The sequence below is a fragment of the Gossypium hirsutum genome, chromosome A11 (genome assembly GCF_007990345.1).
Source record: "Gossypium hirsutum isolate 1008001.06 chromosome A11, Gossypium_hirsutum_v2.1, whole genome shotgun sequence".
Taxonomy (NCBI): domain Eukaryota; kingdom Viridiplantae; phylum Streptophyta; class Magnoliopsida; order Malvales; family Malvaceae; genus Gossypium; species Gossypium hirsutum.
In genome coordinates, this window is record NC_053434.1 from 916,683 (window position 1) to 935,897 (window position 19,215).

Here is a 19,215-nt window from a genome sequence, read left to right on the forward strand (position 1 = left end):
AGAGTTTACCCAAAATGGCATCATCCTCAGTATCTATCATCGGCCGCATTTAAATCAACGAATGAAACAATGACACGCCACCATCAAACTCGCGTCGCCACTGCTCGATCTAAACACCGACTTCGTCGTGCTATCATGAGGAAACACGTGTCCTTTGTGACAACCGACACATTCGGTCACATACCGCAAAATTACAGGTGCAGCCGGTAACTTTCTCTCTGTCATTCCCGCTAGGTATATAAACAGCGTCCTGGAAAAATCCCCTCTTTACCAACTTTCTTTTCAGTTTCTAAATTAAGTTATAAAATTAAAAAAAAAACATTTACTCCTTTTATTTATATATTTTTCCCAGCTCGTAGCTCGCGATTTTAAGGTTAGTAGATTCTCTCTTTATTTGTTTATTATTATTATTATTTACTTAAAAGTAGCTTATTCTGCTTTGATTTCTAAAACCAGTTAAGCCCACTGTTTTTCTTTTTGGAAAATTTGTTTTTATTTTAAGTGATTCATGCTTGCTATATCTTGATCTTGATATTAAGTATTTAATTAATCGTTAATCTATTGATTCTACTGGGACTGTTCATCTTTCTAATTCGAGTTTGATTATACCGTGGGATTTTCAATGTAAGTAATTTAGGACTGAAACCTGATTGGTAGCTCGTTTTGATTAATGGAACGATTTGATTGCTGTTATGTACTTCCAAAATGCAAAAACTTTAGGATTTTATTGTTCTAGTAGTTATACATTCTTGTTTTAGTGAGATGGGTCCAAAAATTAGGGTTTTTTGGGGTGTGTGGGGGAGGGGATGGTCGAGGGGATAGTTAAGGAAGTTTGTTTCGTTAAAATTATGGGGATTTATTCTTTGAATCATTTTGGTTTTCTTTTTCAGTGTTTCCAGTCCTGATTGATTTATCTGAGTGGTACTGTTTGAAAAATTGTAACTTTGGACTGTTGAAGCACATGTAATTTGAACTCTAATATTTCTTATCTGTTTTTTCTATCATACATTGTTTTTAGATATCTGCAACAAATTGTTGAGGGTGTGTTTTGTTATTATTAGAAAGTTCTGGCTCTGGATAGCTATTTAGACTCCAGTCACCAGGGGGCGGTGCCTCCGATGGTACCTTCTCGGATGGCTGGAGGGTTAACCCAATCTTCCTCAAGTTCTGGAATTTTCCTCCAAGGAAATGGGCAGTCCCAGGCTGTAGTTAACTCTCGCTTGAGCTCACCTTATGAGAACTCATCTAATTCTATTCCTGGAACTGGGGTTCCTAATCTGGGTCCTGTTTCAGATAGTGTGGTGTTGAACAGTGTGGCAAACTCTGGACCTAGTGTTGGGGCAAGTTCTTTGGTCACAGATGCAAATTCGGCATTTTCTGGAGGTCCCCACTTACAGAGAAGTGCTAGCATTAATACAGATTCATATATGCGCTTGCCAGCTTCGCCCATGTCGTTTTCTTCCAACAATATAACCATGTCAGGTTCATCAGTTGTTGATGGGTCTTCTGTAGGCCATCATGGCTCTCATCAAGACCCAAGTGTCCAACAGATGCAACAGAGTCAGCAGCTGAAACAAGGGGCCTCAAGTGCTGCATCCCGGCCACAGCCACAAACTGGGCAAGTTTCTGTTCCGTTGGGTCCACGAGTCCCAGGGCCCTTCTTGCAAGACCCTGGTAATTTATCCCAGGTGCAGAAGAAGCCTCGGCTGGATATCAAACAAGAAGACATTCTGCAGCAGCAGATGTTGCAACAACTGCTACAAAGACAGGATTCCATGCAGTTGCAAGGTCGAAACCCTCAATTACAAGCTTTGATGCAGCAGCAGAGATTTAGACAACAGCAACAAATTTTGCAGTCGTTGCCACCATTGCAGAGAGCACACTTGCAACAGCAACAGCAGCAGCAACAACAACAACAGCAGCAGCAATTGCAGTTGAGGCAGCAATTGCAGCAACAGGGGATGCAGCAAATAACTGGAATGAAACGTCCCTTTGATGGTGGTGTATGTGCTCGCCGCCTAATGCAATACTTATATCACCAACGGCAAAGGCCACCAGTGAGTTAATGTTTTTTATATACTGCATCTTGTGCCAAAGTATCTTGTATATTAATTGGTTTTATTCAAAGGTTTCAATTCTGTTACATTTTGTTTGTCGAAATCTGATTTATGTTCATATGCACAATTATTTTGTTGTTGCAGTCAACAAGTTATCTCATTATTAGCTAGTGTACGAATCTACTAGTGTTCATATGCTCAATTATCTTGTTTGCGGAAATCTGATTTATGTTCGTATGCACAATTATCTTGTTACAGTCTTAACTCATTTTCAACTTAGTAATAACTGAGATGCAAAGTTGTATGAATCCTGTTATATCTACTTGATTTTGTAGGACAATACCATTGCATACTGGAGGAAATTTGTTGCAGAATATTATTCTCCACGTGCAAAGAAAAAGTGGTGTTTATCAATGTATGATAATGTCGGGAGTCATGCACTTGGTGTTTTCCCTCAAGCAGCTATGGTCAGTATTTGTGCTTATTTCTCTCTACTTTGTAAAACAAGAAAATTTATTTTTCTCTCTCGAAGTTAGTCTTTTCTACTGAATTTTTTCTTGTTTTCTGATTTGATAACGTTGCATGCATTCTTTGATGAGCAATTCTCCATCACTTTCCTTCTTGAATTACATGCTTGTCTTCTAAATATGCAACATTCTTACTTTCATGTAAATTTCAGGATGCTTGGCAGTGTGACATTTGTGGGTCGAAGTCTGGAAGGGGGTTTGGTAAGAGATTTTATGAGCATTCCATTTGTTTTAGAGTGAATATTCTTGTTAGTTGATTTAGCAAAAGTACGCTTTAGGATTAGGGTACGTGAAACAAGCGTTCTATAGATTGTGCATGTTAGTGAATGTGTACCACACCACTGTAAACTAATTACTTTCTTTTCATTGATTTTTGGTTTTATCTTAGGACTTTTATGATTATAGAATATCATTTTTTCCTTCTCCATATATTGACATATTGGACTGAAGATGGAAATGGAATTTCTTGAACTTTTTGGGTTATGGGGTTTAGAATAATTGGTATTCCTTTTTCAGTTAAAACTGCCCTAGAATATGCCTTTTCATTATGTACCAATGACTTGAAATGAACATTTATTGAATCGTGCTTATGGATTTAACCAACTTCACCTAAAGTCTAGTGATTTTTAACGTTCTATGGACTTGTAGACTCCATTGTTGATACGCTTATTTTGTCTGACTAGTTAGAAAACATATGGCCTTGCAACTTAGCATCTGAGACACATACTGGATTTTTGACTAACTAATTACTCATGTTTACAGAGGCAACTTTTGAAGTACTTCCCAGACTTACTGAAATCAAATTTGGCAGTGGAGTAATTGATGAGCTTCTATATTTGGACATGCCCCGAGAGTGTAGATTTCCTTCTGGAATAATGATGTTGGAGTATGGAAGAGCTGTTCAGGAGAGTGTATATGAGCAGCTTCGGGTTGTTCGTGAGGGTCAGCTTCGTATCATATTCACTCAGGACTTAAAGGTCAATATAAAACCTGTTTCACATTTTGCTGCTGTTCTCGACAATCTAGGGAATAGCTTATTAACTGTTTCTGTTTTTCAGATATTGTCTTGGGAATTTTGTGCACGTAGGCATGAAGAACTTTTTCCTCGTCATTTAGTTGCACCTCAGGTACTAAAGTTTGTGCCTTATTAGCTCTAACTTATGGATGATGCCTGTGTAAACAAAAACTCACTCTGCTTCTGTTTCTTTTGCATGTAATGTTTTCTGCTATATAAATCTTTGTGCTCTTTCCTGATCATATGTCCATTTCGTTTAAGTTCTTTAAAGACACCTGATATAAACTCAAAATTATAAATTATGTAGGTAAACCAGTTAGTTCAGGTGGCACAAAAATGTCAGAGCACAATTTCTGAAAGTGGAGCTGAGGGGGTTTCTCAGCAGGACTTGCAAACAAACAGCAATATGTGAGTTAATCACATAAATGTGATTATTTTTCTTTTTATAAAATCCTGTGGACGATGTTATCCTGATTCTTCGATTGGAGCACTTGAGAAACCTTGGAAGTATGAAGTTCTTTTGATTTGTTACATGGTTCACCCTCCTCAGGTGCTATTAAGCCACAGCGACCCAACCCAGAAAAGTGGTTTTGCAGGGTCTTCAAATTATAGTGTTGATTTTAGCTTGAGCTTTTTATGTTGTAGGAGCTTCAATTGGATGTATGTATATATTTTAAGAATAGCATAGGTTATAACGAGTACATTTTTTGCTTTCTCTCAGGGTCCTAACAGCTGGACGACAGCTTGTTAAAAGTTTGGAATTACAGTCACTGAATGACTTAGGTTTTTCGAAAAGATACGTGAGGTGTTTGCAGGTACGGTTTTAACGTAGTCCATTGATATTCTGGTAAACAAATATATTTTTTAGTTTCTTTATAGTTTGTTTTGCATTATTTGTTAGATTGCTGAGGTTGTCAACAGCATGAAAGATCTGATAGATTTTTGTCGAGAAAACAAGTCTGGGGCGATTGGTAAGTCGTACAATTTGCCATTCTGACCTCTGGATTGGTAAGTCGTACAGGATAGCTTTTATTCTCATTCCCCGTTTTTTGTAAACACCATATTTGCAGAGGGCTTGAAGAACTATCCTCGACATCCCTCTTCGACCAAACTCCAAATGCAAAAACTGCAAGAAATGGAGCAGATGACAAATGTTCGGGGTCTGCCAACTGACAGGAATACCCTCAATAAGCTGATTGCATTGAATCCTGGGATAAACAATAATCCAATGAGAAACAACAACCATCAAATGGCTGCTGGTCGAGGAACTTTAAGTGGTTCGGCACAAGCAGCTTTGGCACTTTCTAACTACCAGAACCTGCTCGTTCGGCAAAATTCAATAAATTCAAACCCTAACTCACTTCATCAGGAAGCCTCATCTTCCTTCAATAACTCTAACCAGAGTCCATCTTCGAGTTTCCAAGGGCCTGCTGCCTCGTTACCAGCTCAGCAACATACATTAAGCGTCACAGCAAATAACCTAATCCAACAGAACCACATGCAGTCATCTCAAGGAAATCCAGCTTTACAACAACAAATGATCCAACAACTTCTACAGGAGATGTCTAATAACAACACGGGAGTTCAACAGCAGTCCGTGAATGGGCAGAATGAGAATGGAAGTGCGGGGAGAAACACCTCTGCTCTGGCTACAGCTACCTCTACCATGTCTGGATGTGTTGCAGGGCCTGCAGTGAGTCAAAGCAACAGTTTCAAAGCCACTTCAAATGACAATTCTTTAGCCGCCGGTGGTGACAACAGATTCAACCGAGGACAACCTGATTTGCCTCAGAATCTCCATTCACAGGACGATACAGTTCCGGATATAGCTAATGATTTCATGGATAATGGGTTTTTTAACAATGACCTTGACTATAATATTGGTTATGGCTGGAAGGCATGACTAACATAATTTTGCCCCATATCATTGACTTTCTGCTAGTTTGGATCTTTTGGGCAAATCATTGTACAAAATATTTGAAATCATTTTTTTTTTTGGCCTCTCTAATATGGTATTACTGTGCCATAACTAGCTTTTTTTGTTCTTAAGTAGGTATTTACTGATTTTTTTTCTTTTAATTTTCCCTTTCTAAGGGTTTTCAGTTTTCAAGTATTTCAAGTGTAATCTATGGAACGAACTTGAGAACAGACTGGGTATCTTTATTAATATCATGTTTACAAGTTTTTCTGTTCTTTTTCTGTTTTAGGTAAAGAGGTAAAAGGTCAGCTCTGATCTAAAATCTTTACCGACAACCCTTTCTATTAATGTTAATGGTAAATTACACCCATGATTATTAAATTATTATTAAGTTTATATTTTGGTCACTTAATTTTAAAAAGTTAAAAAATGATTACTGAATTATTTAAATGTTTTCATTTAAGTCACAAAATTATTTGGAAGTACTTATGTCACTGCACTGTTAATTTTTTTTTTTAATTTCAACTAGTGAACTTCAAGTAACATTTCAACGATTGTGGATCAATACTCATCGATAAGTAAGAGAATATACTTTAAATCTAAGTCAATTTAACAGTTTGTGTCGAAGATTAGAGAAGAAAGCTGTTTAGATTTTGATTTGTAAACTCATAATGATCAAAGCAATTCCATGAAAAAAACAGAATTGTAAAAGAGAATAGGAAGTAGAGCTTTTAATTGGTGCAAATAGTACGAACATAGAATGTCATACAATAGCGATTTTAATAACCCAGTACTAAAATAAAAACTTTTGAATTATGCAGTGACTATTTTAAAACTTTTTGAAGTTAAATAATCAAATAGTTTAGTGACCTTAACTATAATTTACCCAATATGTTAATAACCATGGAAACATGCCATATCAAACGGCAGCAGTAAAATAAGAGTAGTTAGTTGGCAATTTTAAAATCTTAAATGTTTAGGTTTGGGTTTTCAGTGCAATTAATATATACATTTTCTCATTTATGGATTTAATTTTTCAATTCAGTAGTTGCAGTCTTCACTTAGATTGAAGCTTTAAAAAATCATCAAATAATTAATTACAATCTCGACTTGGACTAAAAATTGATAAAATTTCAAAACATTTCTTTAAAAATTTGAGAAATTATAGATTAATATAATGGTAAATTACAGTTGATCCCCAACTCTTAGGTGCCACTAATGCGAATACACAAATGATTTAAGATATTATTGTGTTCTTGTATGAATGAAAATGGCTTGATTTCTTTTTTAATTAAACTAAAATTTGAAAACCACCCACAAGATGTTGGCTTATAATAATGATTTTAAGCAGCCTATTTGTAAATAGGAATAACAACCTTGGTTATATGCAAAATAGCCAATTTCTAGTCAAAACTCCCATTATAACCTACGTTAATGTCGAAAAGCACAACAGGGTTCAAAACGAGTCTACTACCACGGTTCCAAAGACATCCTTCTAGATCGTCTTTTTTACATTTACTGACTGAATCTAAGCATCACGACTCTTACATACCACACACCAAATTCGAGAAGTAAGAACACATAATCAATCGCCTCCGACTTGTCTCTTCCACGAGTCTTCCACAATCAACTCATCGACTCCCCAATCTTCATAACTGTAATGTTATACCCAAAGTTTAATCCACTAGGATAACTAAAGCGGAGGCAAGTAAATTAAAAACAAGATTCCAATTCCAAAACAAAAAATCTCACCTTCCATCGGGCAAGTAGCGTCTTATGGTAAAGGGTATTTTCCGCTCTCGAAGCTCCTTCATGGCAATCTAATATAAATGCAAAAGAATAGAGTTATAGCAAAGAAAAAACCAAATCTAGTGTTGTCGGCAGTATCACGTGTATATTGCATATGGACTGGCAGGAAGATGGCTTGTGGACCATATTCCGTGCTAATATGACAGTAGACATTAACAGAGTTAAACCCTAATTCGTCTATTTAGTCTTGATTCCATATTAAATCAAAGGCTGAAGCCTGTTTTATACATATAGGTATTCGAAACATGTCTTGTCAAGTAGGAAAACCAAGTGGCAATCTCTTAACTTTATACCAAGCTAACCTATGGTTACAGCGTTATCAAATTCTTTTTATAACTCAAAATCAAATGCAATCATTAACATAATCATACCTCAAGTGGGTCGGTCTCACCCTCCAACTCAACCATAACAGGTGCATTCATACTGCTCATCAGGACAAACAACAACAAATAAAATTATCGAATCGTACAACAAAACCGAAAACCATTCAAGGTACACGTGATTCTAAAAGGTTACTAAGCAAACCTGATTTGCAAGGCTCGGGTACCCAAGATTCTAGCACGCTCGTATTTGGTCATATACTTTGATGTTTTACGAGTAGTTTTGTCTTTAGCATCTTGGTCTACTTTGTCTTCGGTTTCGATAGGTTCTAGAGGAACATCATCGTTGTTATTGTTTTCCAAATCCTCCTCAGCTCCTTCCTGTTCACCATAAAGACAATTCAACACACAGTTCACATTCGATTTCTTACAACAAACAATGTAGCTTTTAAAAAAAAAAATCCTTACTTCAATCTCAGGCTCTGGTGGCTCATCCTCATATCTACAGCAACGATATCAACATCCCACAGTTAAGTTCTTAAGCAACAATGCATAAGAAGCACACTACGTTCCAACCAAAAAAGAAAATTTGCCCTCTGTTTGGTTGTTTGTAAACATTAGGGTTCATAAGAGAAAATTTCCCATACCCTAAATTTATTCCCAAAACAATCGAAGAGCGAAAACTAAAACAAACCCACTTCTTGGATTTGATTAGATTATCCGAATTTCAATAAAAACAGGGAAATATAATCAAATTATCGAAACGACTACATAAAAAGCAAATTAAAAGCACATAGAAAGAAACAGAGAGTGAGATAGAGAAGAACCCCATGTCCATATCATTATAGTCGTCGTCCGCCATCGTAGGGTTTGCTTGAAGAAACTATGGAGAGAGTGGATTCTCACAGGATTTTTCTCAAAAGGTCAAAACTTTTACTTCCCTGCTTCGTCTCTGTAAAGCCCTAACAAAACAAATAGAGGTTTTATGTTCTAGAATTCTCCTTAGTTATAGCTGATTTAAAGATAAGCTTTCAAAATAGTCACTTTTATTTGTCTCAAGTTACATTTTAGTTACTTATGTTTGAACTATTACGTTTTAGTCACTTATGTTATCGTATTGTAATATTTTAGTCACTAAACAATTTAATTTTTTTCTTTTATATTCTTTTAATTTTTTTTCATTTTCTTCTGCTTCTCCCTCTGTTTTCCTCCATTCTCCATTTCTTTTAACGTAATTTTTTTATGTTTTCCTTTTGGTAAAACTAGTTCACAAGCCCGCCTCACTAGAAAAAATTTAAATTGTTTAAAAAAATAAAAGTATAGGGATTAGTTTTAACAAATAAAAAATATAGAAAAACTACGTTAAAATAAATAGAGAAGGGAGGAAAACAAAGAGAGAAGCAGAAGAGAATGAAAAAAAAAGTTAAAACAACATAAAAGAAAAAAATTAAATTGCTCAAAACAAAAAAAAATGGGGATTGATTGTATAAATTAACTTAAAATTTTTGTTTAAAATGATGATTATACATGCCACGTAACATTTCAAACATAAGTGACTAAAAGGTAAACGAAAGTGACTATTTTGATAGTTTACCCTTTAAAAAATGAGTAAATTAATTTTTATGCATTAGATTAAAACGTAAATTCATCTTTTTGTTACAAATTTTATGCATTTCCTCTGTTAAAAATCGGTTTGGCTAATGAAATAATCAGATTGTTACAAGTGATATGTCACCGTGTACCTTATACTAGCCTATAATGATTAATTTTTAACAATAGAATTAGATGAAATGTTTAATAAAAGGCTCAATTTGCTCTTGGTATAAATGGAGCAAAATACAATCTGACTTTTAATACAAAAGTTTACATAATATTTTTCCTTCAACAGACCCTTAGAAAAACAACAATAACTCAACCTTAAACCTTTATTATAATGTCGTATATTATGCATAAATTATGAATTTTATTCTTATATTTTAATTTGATTAATTTTAATTTTTACATTTTTTAATTGATCAATTTTAATCTCTATATTTTTCAAAATTTTAATTTTAGTCATGAACCAAACGGTAACAAATAAATGTGTTAGATTAAAATTAGTTATTTTGTTCCGTAGTTGATTTAATCATTATTCTCCAATTTGATATTTTTAATCCTTATGCTTTTAGAATTTTAATTTTAATTCAAACCACAACCATTGAATCTATTAACCATTAAAATTTTAATTTCTATGCTATGGTGCATAAATACTAATCTTTTCAGAATCCGTGGTTATTTATGTTAACAATGTCAACTTCAATATTTAAACTTAAGTTCTCTTTTTAAGAGTACAATCCGATGTTATTTTAACCAAATCGGACCAGCCGATCGAACCAATTGATTTAGAAACTGAGATAAAAAAATCACAGTTAAACTGATTTTTAAAATTCTTAATTCTTATTTATTGTTGAACTGACGATCGAACTAAAAATTAACGGTCTGATCATTTTGACTACCAATCTAATAATTAAAAGATTGATGCAACTATCATACCGTTACATCCAATCCAACTTTAGTAAAAGGTGATATTCTTTTTTCTGATATTAAAAGATATAGTGAAAAAAAATATTAATTAGCCTAATGTCATCCGCTTGGCTGGACTTGAATAAAGAATTTTTTGTTCACTTTTTTGACTGAATCAGAATTTAAATAAAATGATTATTAAATCATTTTTATTTTAAATTAATTATTAAATATGTAAAAACATTAATAAAAAACTTAAACTCAAGTTCGAATATTTTTAAAATTCCATTGAATTATGTTATCAAAATTTTTTCAATTTCAAAATTTGGCCCAAGTCATACATCCACGAGAAATGAACCCACCAACTGTTCTAAAAAAAAAAACTTAGGTAACTCACACAATCGATCATTACACTGATCAACCCCCCAAATTCCAATCTATAAATACTAAAAACCCCAGTGAATAAATCTCAAAAAATGAAAAACCAGCAAGAAATCATGGTAAGTCTCAAATCACTTGTATCTCTCAGTTCCCGATCCGCTGCCGTAGCACTACTTGTGTTGGTGGTTTCAGTGGCAGTGCAGACCCATACTACAAATGCACAAAGCTGCCCGACCGAGCTGACGAGCCTGAACGTGTGCGCACCTTTCGTGGTGCCCGGTGCAGCTGTGGCTAACCCTAGCATTGACTGCTGTAACGCACTCCAATCGGTGCACCATGATTGCCTTTGCAGCACTCTAAGGATCGCTTCTCGACTCCCTTCTCAATGCAATCTCCCACCACTCACTTGTGCTTGAAACAAAAGCAATGGTGCTGCCTGCTTAATGGGTAGGAAAATATAATAACGCCATGGAATATCGATACCTCCCTGTTTTTTTCTTTCTTTTTTAATGGGTAATAATAAGCAATGGTGGTGGTAAAATGGAAACTAATAAGAGCAGCAGTTTCTTTTATATATTTTTCTTACAAAACAGTAACTTTTAACATTACAAATACAATAAAGTAACATAAGAGCAACTATAATATCAAATTAAATCAATGCAAAGCATAATGGATAAAGAATTAGAAGGAACGGAACATAATTCTCACGTAATCACACAACACAATTTTGTATAGTTAGACTTGAACTTAAATACTCAAATGGCTTAGGATTTTATTATATAATTTTGATTATATTATCAATTTTTCAGTTAATATATCATTTGTTAATTAATTAAATTTTAATTTAATGTTTAATTTAATATTTTTTAATCTCAATTTGATACCCATATCAAATGATACCATGCTTGCTTTAATAAAAAAGATAGAAATTTAATTTGAAAGAAAAGAAAATATAGGTATCAAACTAATCATTGAAGTCAAATTTAAGTGTTTAATTTGGTAATTGAGACAAAAAAAATTTAAGCATCAAATTGAACATCAAAATAAAACTCAAGCATTAAATAATATACTATTTCTTTTAAGAGATGTAAATATAAAAATATTTTTTATACAACTAAAGAAATATAAAATCATTTTTTGTTGTTGAAATATTAGACATTTTACACAAGCGACAATAGCAACGCATCGTATAGTAATAACCCAATACCATAACATCATTGGCGACGAAGAATGGTTTTTTTGACGCAGACAGGCAGAAACGAAACGAAACCTAGTTCTTACATAATAATAAGAGTCACCCAACCCAACAGTCGACGGCGCACTAGATTGATTCTTAACTGTAGAACTAATCTGCTAGAAACCATACGTGTCAATCCCTTAACCAAGGACAGATCAATAGATTGTTAATTGTTCCTTCATTTTATTATACTTATTGTCTATGGGGCTGCCATAGTTATCTTCTTCTTGCAGCAGTTTCTCTCTGGGCATTGAAGTAAACCGCCGCTACCGGAAGACCCAAACCGTTCTCCGCCGAGAACCTCCTGGTGTTGAAGTAATCCCTCGAAGACGGTGACTTCACCGTTCTTCTTCCTCTCTGTTTGAAAAGTATGAACACGTATCTGTGGATGCCGACCGCCGGATTTGGAGCCTCGTAGCTAACAAGTTCCCTCCCTGTCGTCGTCGTTTAAAATCGATTAAATTCAGCCCCAAATTTCCATAGGTTAAAATGCATATATATATATTGAAATTGGGTTTCCGAAATTCACCAAACGAAACATCGGTAGTACCAGGAACGTCGGTAACCATCCTGCAACAGAAAATATACGTTAATGGCTGAAATTTTTACAAATTATAAACACATATATAAATATATATACAGTTTATATTGATACAAACCAGTGCAAATGTTCTCTCAAGAAGGGGCCACTAGGGCTTGGAGCGTCGGGGTCTGTCATGATCTATACAAAGATAGCAAAAGGAAAATAAGATAGAAAAACAACTCTATACATGACTGTAGAATGCAAGGGTTTATCGTGGAACTTACTAAAGTGTAAGCGTCTCTCATGTCGTTGCCGCCGATTTCAACACGAGGCCTAGCAGAGATGACAGCAGGCATGAGCTCATGGCCATTGGCGACTTGTTTGTTGGGGTTGTACGTTACCGTCATTTGAACACTTTGGGTGAAATTGTCCACCACTTCTCCTATAACTCTCCCAACGGTAAGTGGCTCAGGGACTCTTGACATGATGAACAAGACGATGTGTATGTATGTTTTAGCTGCTTTGATGCAATAGATTTGAAAGAGTATGAAAGCCTTTTTATAGATAGAAGTAGGGATGGAAATGACGCGAGATCAGATGGTTTTTTTCTCGTTGGATCATGTTCCAATTATAAAAGTTTTAAGAAATTTTAATTAAAAATATACGAAATCAGTTAAAATTATGTGAAGAGATTTATTTATATTTGTTTAAAATTAAAATAGGATTTACATCCCTTTATATCTCTTTGTACTAATAATATTTTAATAATTTAATTGTTGAATTTATTGATAGAATTGTACTTGTTATATATGTAAATTTTGAAACTAATCTAATATCTCTATCATGTTGATCTAATATATATATATACATATCTTCATATTTATTAAATGGTAGTTAAAAATTTTTAATTTACATCAAATTTGACACGTGTGATCTATATGAATGAAATATAAAATATAAATATCTAATTGTTAAAATATTAATTATACAAAAAAAAATGTAAAAAGATATAAGATTATTTTAATTTTACATTGATTTAAATGAATTTCTCCATAGTAAATTTTTGGGGTTTAATTCAAAAAAATTTAATCGAAATCCATTCCAATTTCCTTAAATTACATATTAAGAAAGTTTAATTTTATAAAGTTAATTCGAATCAAAATTCATAAAATTTCTATCTCTAAATAAAAGGGTGAAAGGGACTTGAAAAAGGAAGCTTGGGTTTGAAGCTGAATGATTCGAAGATGCTTCACTAAATAAGAGGGAAAAAAAATGTGGATTTGGGGTTTCGAGAAAGAACAGAAATTTACAAAATCACGATATATGGAATCTAACACGTTTTTGGCTTATTTGGGTTCATTAAGAATGAAGAATATAACTTTATTTCTACTTTAATATATATATATATCTTTGGACAAATGGGAAATCAGCATTTTATATAGTGCATTATGTCATACCCTGAACCTCATTAGAAACTAGAAAATCAACCAAAAATGGAATTTATAAATTTGACGTGTATAAATGATAATGGTATTTTATTCATTTGATAAATGATAATTTATAAACTAATAATATATTATTGTTGATAAACTTATCAACATGTATTAGTAGATAATTCGATATTGATATGGGAGGCAAAAGGTTTCATTCAAAATGGTTGGCATGTAATGCTGGAAAGTACAATTTTGGCTTGTCCCTAGTTTTTTTTATCATTATTTTATTAAAATTATATTTTTAATGTTATTTTATAATTCATAGAGATTAAAAGAAATTCATGATTACAATGTAAGAAATGTTACTATAAATTTTTCAAAATTTTTATTTAAAATCTAGAAAAATACATAATAGAATTTAACACATCAATTTTACTGTTTTGTTTAAAACTTTATTCATTTTTCATCAATTTTATATTAATATATTTATTTTTTCACATTATAACCTAATCATGCGATTACGTTGAAGACATGATACCCCATACTATATGAGTAAAACATATCCTTTTAGTTTTTTTAATAACTCTTGATAACTTCTCATGTATAAATATATATCCCTTCTACGATTGACATATTAGAAGTAATTAGGCACCATATTTAAAGACATATTACACTCTTAGAGCTACACGTATCTTCAAATACATATAAAAGCAAATAAAAAATAAGTGGTGAATACATAAAAAACCGAACGAGTTGGAGAAGAGACGAAGAGTTGGATATTGAGTTAGATATAGATGTCGTGCATTATATTTCTTATATAATATATATATTTCATTTATCACATCCAAATTAGGTTAATAATTTATCTTTACATAATATTTCTTAAATACATTTTTTTTTCACCCAAATAGTAAATTTATCATAATGAATCTCGATGGTTCCATGTTAATAGAATAAAATTATTTGTCTCCTTTTCCACAGAACAGTGCAACACACACACATTATCCCTTAAACTTTTGAACAGAAACATGACATATAAAGGTTTATAACTTTATTCCCTTTCCAAATTATGAATAAGATTCAAAAGAATAAGAGACAGTAGTGATTTATTGTATTCTAAAAGGAGAAAAGCAATATGTCCACCTGTACGTAGGGAAATCATAGCAGCCAACCACATACAAGTCTTTTGTCTTTCATATACAACAAGGGTTAAACCACTCTTTGGATCCTTAATTTGGTAACTATTCTCAACTTAGGATCTGAATTTTTTTTTTGTCCAACTTAAACACTAAACTTGGTAATTGTTCCCACATTTTCTTTGTCCAAGTTCATTTCTGAACTTAGCAATTGCTTCCACATTAGGGTTTAAACTTTAGGGTTTTCAAAAAGTTTAAAATCTAATGTAAATAATTACTAAAATTAGGGCCTAACTGAAACAAAAATAAATTCGAGCCCCTAATGTAGAAATAATTGTGAAGTTGAGTGCCAAAAAGAAAGTGATTTAATCGAAGCACAAAACGAACATTGGGAAATGAATGAATGAATTCTAGACAGAGGAAAAGGAACATGAAACGGGGAACTGCCACATATCTGATATTGTTTGGCTAAGAGAATAATATAAACCTGTCTGAATTCGACACGTTGTTGAGGGATTTTCCCCAGGATAATTTTCCTTTTTCCATTTGACAGGGAATTCCTATCACTCAAAAGTTTCTTTTTTCTTTCTCCGATTCTCTTCGACTAACATTTAGCTTTTACCTGCTCCCTCGACGATCAGCATAGAACCAGGCAAATATATGCTCTTTAAACAAGTGGTTTCTTCACGACAATGGAGCATGGCTAGGGTCTGGAATTGCCTCCTGGACCTGAAAGCCTGGAAACTGCACCATCACTGTTAAAATTATAACATAAAATCATGGAAAAAGCCTGTTTTGTTTAAACGATGACTATGTCTCTAGGGACCATGCTCGTTATATTCTGAAACTAGCCACCTGAGTTAAGGTTCACCATACCGTTATGGTCTTAACACAAAGTGTACGGTGATTTAGTCCCTGGTTTTGAACTTTCAAGAGCTGTCATGTTACACTTTCATGACAGTTTCGAAAACATTGTTCATACGTGTATGGATAAAAGTTCGGATACATTATATCTTTATTTTATTAAAAATTAATTATTTTTATAAAAAAAATTTTGAACATACTTGATTATTTCATCAACCACGTTAATAAAAATAAATAAGATTTTAAATAAAAAGACCAATTTACTCTTTAATGTAATATATAATGATTAATTTACTTATTTTTAAATAAATAAAAATAAAAAAATTCATCATGCTTCTACTAAATATTAAGAGTGTATTCGTTGGTCAATTTAGACCCATGATCCACAGGATTGGACCCATAGGCTCAAAATTCTTACCCCGTGGAATTGATTGGGCCATAGCTTTCAATTTCTAAATCCCACATTTTTAGACATTATGACTGCTTCTTTGAAATTTATGTACTCATAAAATGTTAACTTATTATTTTATTGAGAAAAAAAAAATGAAAGGCTAAGGAAAGCAATGACCCCACTTCAATTGAATGCTTGATCATGAAATCCGTTGAAGTTGGGATTTTTCTTTTGACGCTATGTGTAAGCTTTTCCGTATTTAAAGTTTCGATAGGTTTTAGGGTTAATTTGCTATTTCACGTTTGAATTTAGTATTTTTTTTTTGTCTCCTTAAGTTTTAAATTTGGTAATTGTTACCATATTGGAATCTATATTTTAGGGTTTTTAAAACAAATTAAATCTCAATATGAAAATAATTGTCAAGTTTAAACCTAAAAAATGATTTAACCTTGAATTTTAGTATTTAAATTTGATAATTTTTTTAATACAATATTGAGGATAGGGGTTGAGGGTAATATAGATTTGAATCTATGCTAAATGTGTGTCTATTAAAAGGTTTAACAACTACTCATCCGCTCCATACTACTTTTTTTTTCAATTTTTAGATCTAAATATTTTTATCTACATTAATTATGGAATTTAGTAGTTTTTTTTAGGTTGGTTCCAAATTTAGGTTACGTTAAAGTATGATAATGTGAAATTTTAATGTTGTGATATGTCATATCAATTGATTTTTTTATATTTTTTTCATATTTTATATAAGTTTTTAAAATCTTTAATTAAATTTTAAAATATCACATTATCACATTTAATAAAATCTGAATTCAATGATTAAATTAATATATATATATCAAAATTTGAAATTAATATAGATAAAAAAATTCAGAGACTAAATTAAAAAAATATTAAATTTAAAGACAAACATTACTTTTATCCCTTAAAATTATCATGGCAGTATGCCGTTAACTTTAAGGTATAAAGAATATTTGTTTAACAATCACTTCATATTTTAGACATCATCGGTGTAGCTTCGATGATGATGGTGATAATAATAATAATAATAATAATAATAATAATAATAATAATAATAATAATAATTTAACGCTTAATATTTATATTTTTTATCAAAGTTAATTTGGTTATTATTATTATTTAACTTAAAATTGATGTTAGTGTGAATTTTAAAATAATTAAATTATTTTTCTTTAATAAAAATATTAACTAAAATATTATTTTTTATTGATGTTAATGTGACAAACAATGTGAGTTTATATGCACTTCATGCTAATATTACACTATTTATCTCATATATCACATCAACAAATAATTTAAAATTTATAAAATATTTAAAAATAAAAACAATTCAAAATTCAGAAAGAAAATAAAAGTTCAAAAAAAAAGTATGAAGTACAAGTTACGTAGGTTGTCATGCTTGAAATTTTAATATTTTAATTAGTATTTCCGTTAAGAAAAATAATAATTTAATTTTTTTTCAAAAGTTGATGGTGAAATTTGATTATTTTTAAGAAGATCGAAGACCAAATTTAACTAAAAAAACAAGTATTACCCAAAAAATTAGAACTCAACAACATAAAGGGTAAACTACACCCAACGTCACTAAATTATTAGAAAGTTTATGTTTTGACCACTTAACTTCAAAAAATTACAAAATAATCATTAATTTATTTGACAATCAGTACGATAGATTAGTACCCATAGACTATGAATAGAAGAACTTATCTTAGATCTAAGTCAATCTGGTAACTAATATCGTAGATTGAAAAAAATATTTTAATTTTAATTTATAAATTCATCAAATTAAAAGTTATTTCATAAAAAAATTAAATTATAAAAGAAGGATAGAATGAAATATAAGCAATATGAATAAGAAGAATACCATAGAATAGTGATTTATTACTGTACTTTGGCTTTGTAAAGGGTTTTTGTCTTTTTGGAAGTAAAATTCAACGGTGTGAAGATATTAAAGTAACCCAACAAAAGAACAAAACACTACGTGTCGGAAGATTATAAACGAGAGAGAATGAAGGGCAGACGATTTTTGCTCCTTGAAAGCATGGTTTTTTTTTTTTGGGTTCAAGACAATCAAGTGTCCTTGTTTCTTAGTTTAAGTTAGATTTTTTTAATAATTTTATTATATATTTCGATTATATTTATTTTTTATATAATATTTAAAATTATTTATAATTCTTTTTTAACTTTTAAATAAAAAAATACGTTTTAATACATTCAAATTTACGTTATTAAACTTATTCACGATCAAATCGACTTTTTATTTATGGATTTATGATCACATATGGTTCCGTCCTTGGAATAAATAATAAATGTCTCATCTGAGTGTTTTTATTTAATTTTTAATATATAATATTATTAAATATAGATATGATATACTTACGTTTTGAGAGCTTCTCTCTTATTATACTAACTTTACGGGACAACGCTCTTGATCAAGAATCACTTGGTGAGATAAAAGAATCCCATAAGTTTTCAATATCTTGCTAGCCTCCAACCATGGCAGCTCATGGTATGGTGGGGACCACACTCATAATTCTTCATTTGTTTGTATCTATATACCACATGTATTTATTCTTCTCACATGATACTACATATATCAGTTTAAGTTTCAAGGAGTAAGGATAAAAATAGAGTGGAGTGAAGGTTTAAATTTATTACGGCTCCGCATTTGCTTCGATTCACTGTATATGTATGATATTGAAAATTATTATTATTCTCATGTATGATGGATATATATCAATCTCCGCCCCAATTTAGTTTTTGATATTTATTTTTAATATTTTTAATCTTTTAAAAGTTAAATAAATATTTAAATATAAAATATATAGTTTTTTCTATAATATTTTATTACTTTTTTATTCTTTTAATAGTAATATTATAAATAAGGATAAAATGTTAATATCCATAATCGCTTTGTACCCACTGTTTAAAAGAGAACGTCCACCTTAACTTGTATCCACTTTTTTTTTTAAATATATGTTCTATTCAAAGCGAACAGTTTGATTTTTACCATCTTACCAGAAAATATGAACGAAGTACATTTCGCGATATTACCATATAAGGCATTTG

The 19,215-nt window shown here is 31.6% G+C and overlaps 3 protein-coding genes across 5 annotated transcripts; 1 reads left to right on the top strand and 2 right to left on the bottom strand.

Moving 5' to 3' along the window:
- Positions 1 to 239: 239 nt before the first annotated feature.
- On the top strand, positions 240 to 5,791 carry LOC107923489 (probable transcriptional regulator SLK2). 3 transcript variants are annotated; one of them, XM_041080454.1, is made up of 10 exons: positions 240 to 373; positions 1,294 to 2,057; positions 2,393 to 2,524; positions 2,737 to 2,785; positions 3,347 to 3,561; positions 3,643 to 3,711; positions 3,907 to 4,007; positions 4,321 to 4,414; positions 4,501 to 4,570; positions 4,670 to 5,791. In XM_041080454.1, exons 2-10 carry the CDS (start codon positions 1,428 to 1,430, stop codon positions 5,500 to 5,502), a joined length of 2,193 nt encoding a protein of 730 aa, XP_040936388.1. In that variant the 5' UTR covers positions 240 to 373; positions 1,294 to 1,427; the 3' UTR covers positions 5,503 to 5,791. The 3 variants fall into 3 exon arrangements, with proteins under 3 accessions (XP_040936388.1, XP_040936387.1, XP_040936386.1); XM_041080453.1 differs by having other exon boundaries at positions 253 to 373; positions 1,062 to 2,057; XM_041080452.1 differs by having other exon boundaries at positions 259 to 373; positions 1,019 to 2,057.
- A 1,126-nt stretch (positions 5,792 to 6,917) lies between these two features.
- Positions 6,918 to 8,739, bottom strand: LOC107922778 (DNA-directed RNA polymerases II, IV and V subunit 6A). Its single transcript, XM_016852945.2, has 6 exons — positions 8,474 to 8,739; positions 8,115 to 8,148; positions 7,852 to 8,027; positions 7,698 to 7,749; positions 7,270 to 7,337; positions 6,918 to 7,172 (listed from the first exon to the last, which is right to left on the bottom strand). The coding sequence occupies exons 1-6, from the start codon at positions 8,506 to 8,508 to the stop codon at positions 7,103 to 7,105; spliced, it is 435 nt and encodes a 144-aa protein (XP_016708434.1). The 5' UTR covers positions 8,509 to 8,739; the 3' UTR covers positions 6,918 to 7,102.
- Positions 8,740 to 11,948: 3,209 nt separating this feature from the next.
- Positions 11,949 to 13,115, bottom strand: LOC121209578 (CEN-like protein 1). The gene is made up of 4 exons (XM_041080455.1): positions 12,574 to 13,115; positions 12,426 to 12,487; positions 12,296 to 12,336; positions 11,949 to 12,200 (listed from the first exon to the last, which is right to left on the bottom strand). Exons 1-4 carry the CDS (start codon positions 12,772 to 12,774, stop codon positions 11,983 to 11,985), a joined length of 522 nt encoding a protein of 173 aa, XP_040936389.1. The 5' UTR covers positions 12,775 to 13,115; the 3' UTR covers positions 11,949 to 11,982.
- Between the last annotated feature and the right edge of the window lie 6,100 nt (positions 13,116 to 19,215).

Bases quoted from the DNA above. Each gene is read 5' to 3' on its own strand.
- LOC107923489 (XM_041080453.1), top strand. From the start codon at position 1,119: ATGGTACCTTCTCGGATGGCTGGAGGGTTAACCCAATCTTCCTCAAGT. The intron at 4,415-4,500 runs GTACGGTTTTAA...ATTATTTGTTAG, and splicing joins GATACGTGAGGTGTTTGCAG to ATTGCTGAGGTTGTCAACAG. The intron at 4,571-4,669 runs GTAAGTCGTACA...CCATATTTGCAG, and splicing joins AAACAAGTCTGGGGCGATTG to AGGGCTTGAAGAACTATCCT.
- LOC107922778 (XM_016852945.2), bottom strand. From the start codon at position 8,508: ATGGCGGACGACGACTATAATGATATGGACATGGG. The intron at 7,750-7,851 runs GTTTGCTTAGTA...CCTGATGAGCAG, and splicing joins ACCCGAGCCTTGCAAATCAG to TATGAATGCACCTGTTATGG. The intron at 7,173-7,269 runs GTGAGATTTTTT...ATAACATTACAG, and splicing joins CGCTACTTGCCCGATGGAAG to TTATGAAGATTGGGGAGTCG.
- LOC121209578 (XM_041080455.1), bottom strand. From the start codon at position 12,774: ATGTCAAGAGTCCCTGAGCCACTTACCGTTGGGAGAGTTATAGGAGAA. The intron at 12,488-12,573 runs GTAAGTTCCACG...ATCTTTGTATAG, and splicing joins TGAGAGACGCTTACACTTTA to ATCATGACAGACCCCGACGC. The intron at 12,337-12,425 runs GTTTGTATCAAT...TTTCTGTTGCAG, and splicing joins TTGAGAGAACATTTGCACTG to GATGGTTACCGACGTTCCTG.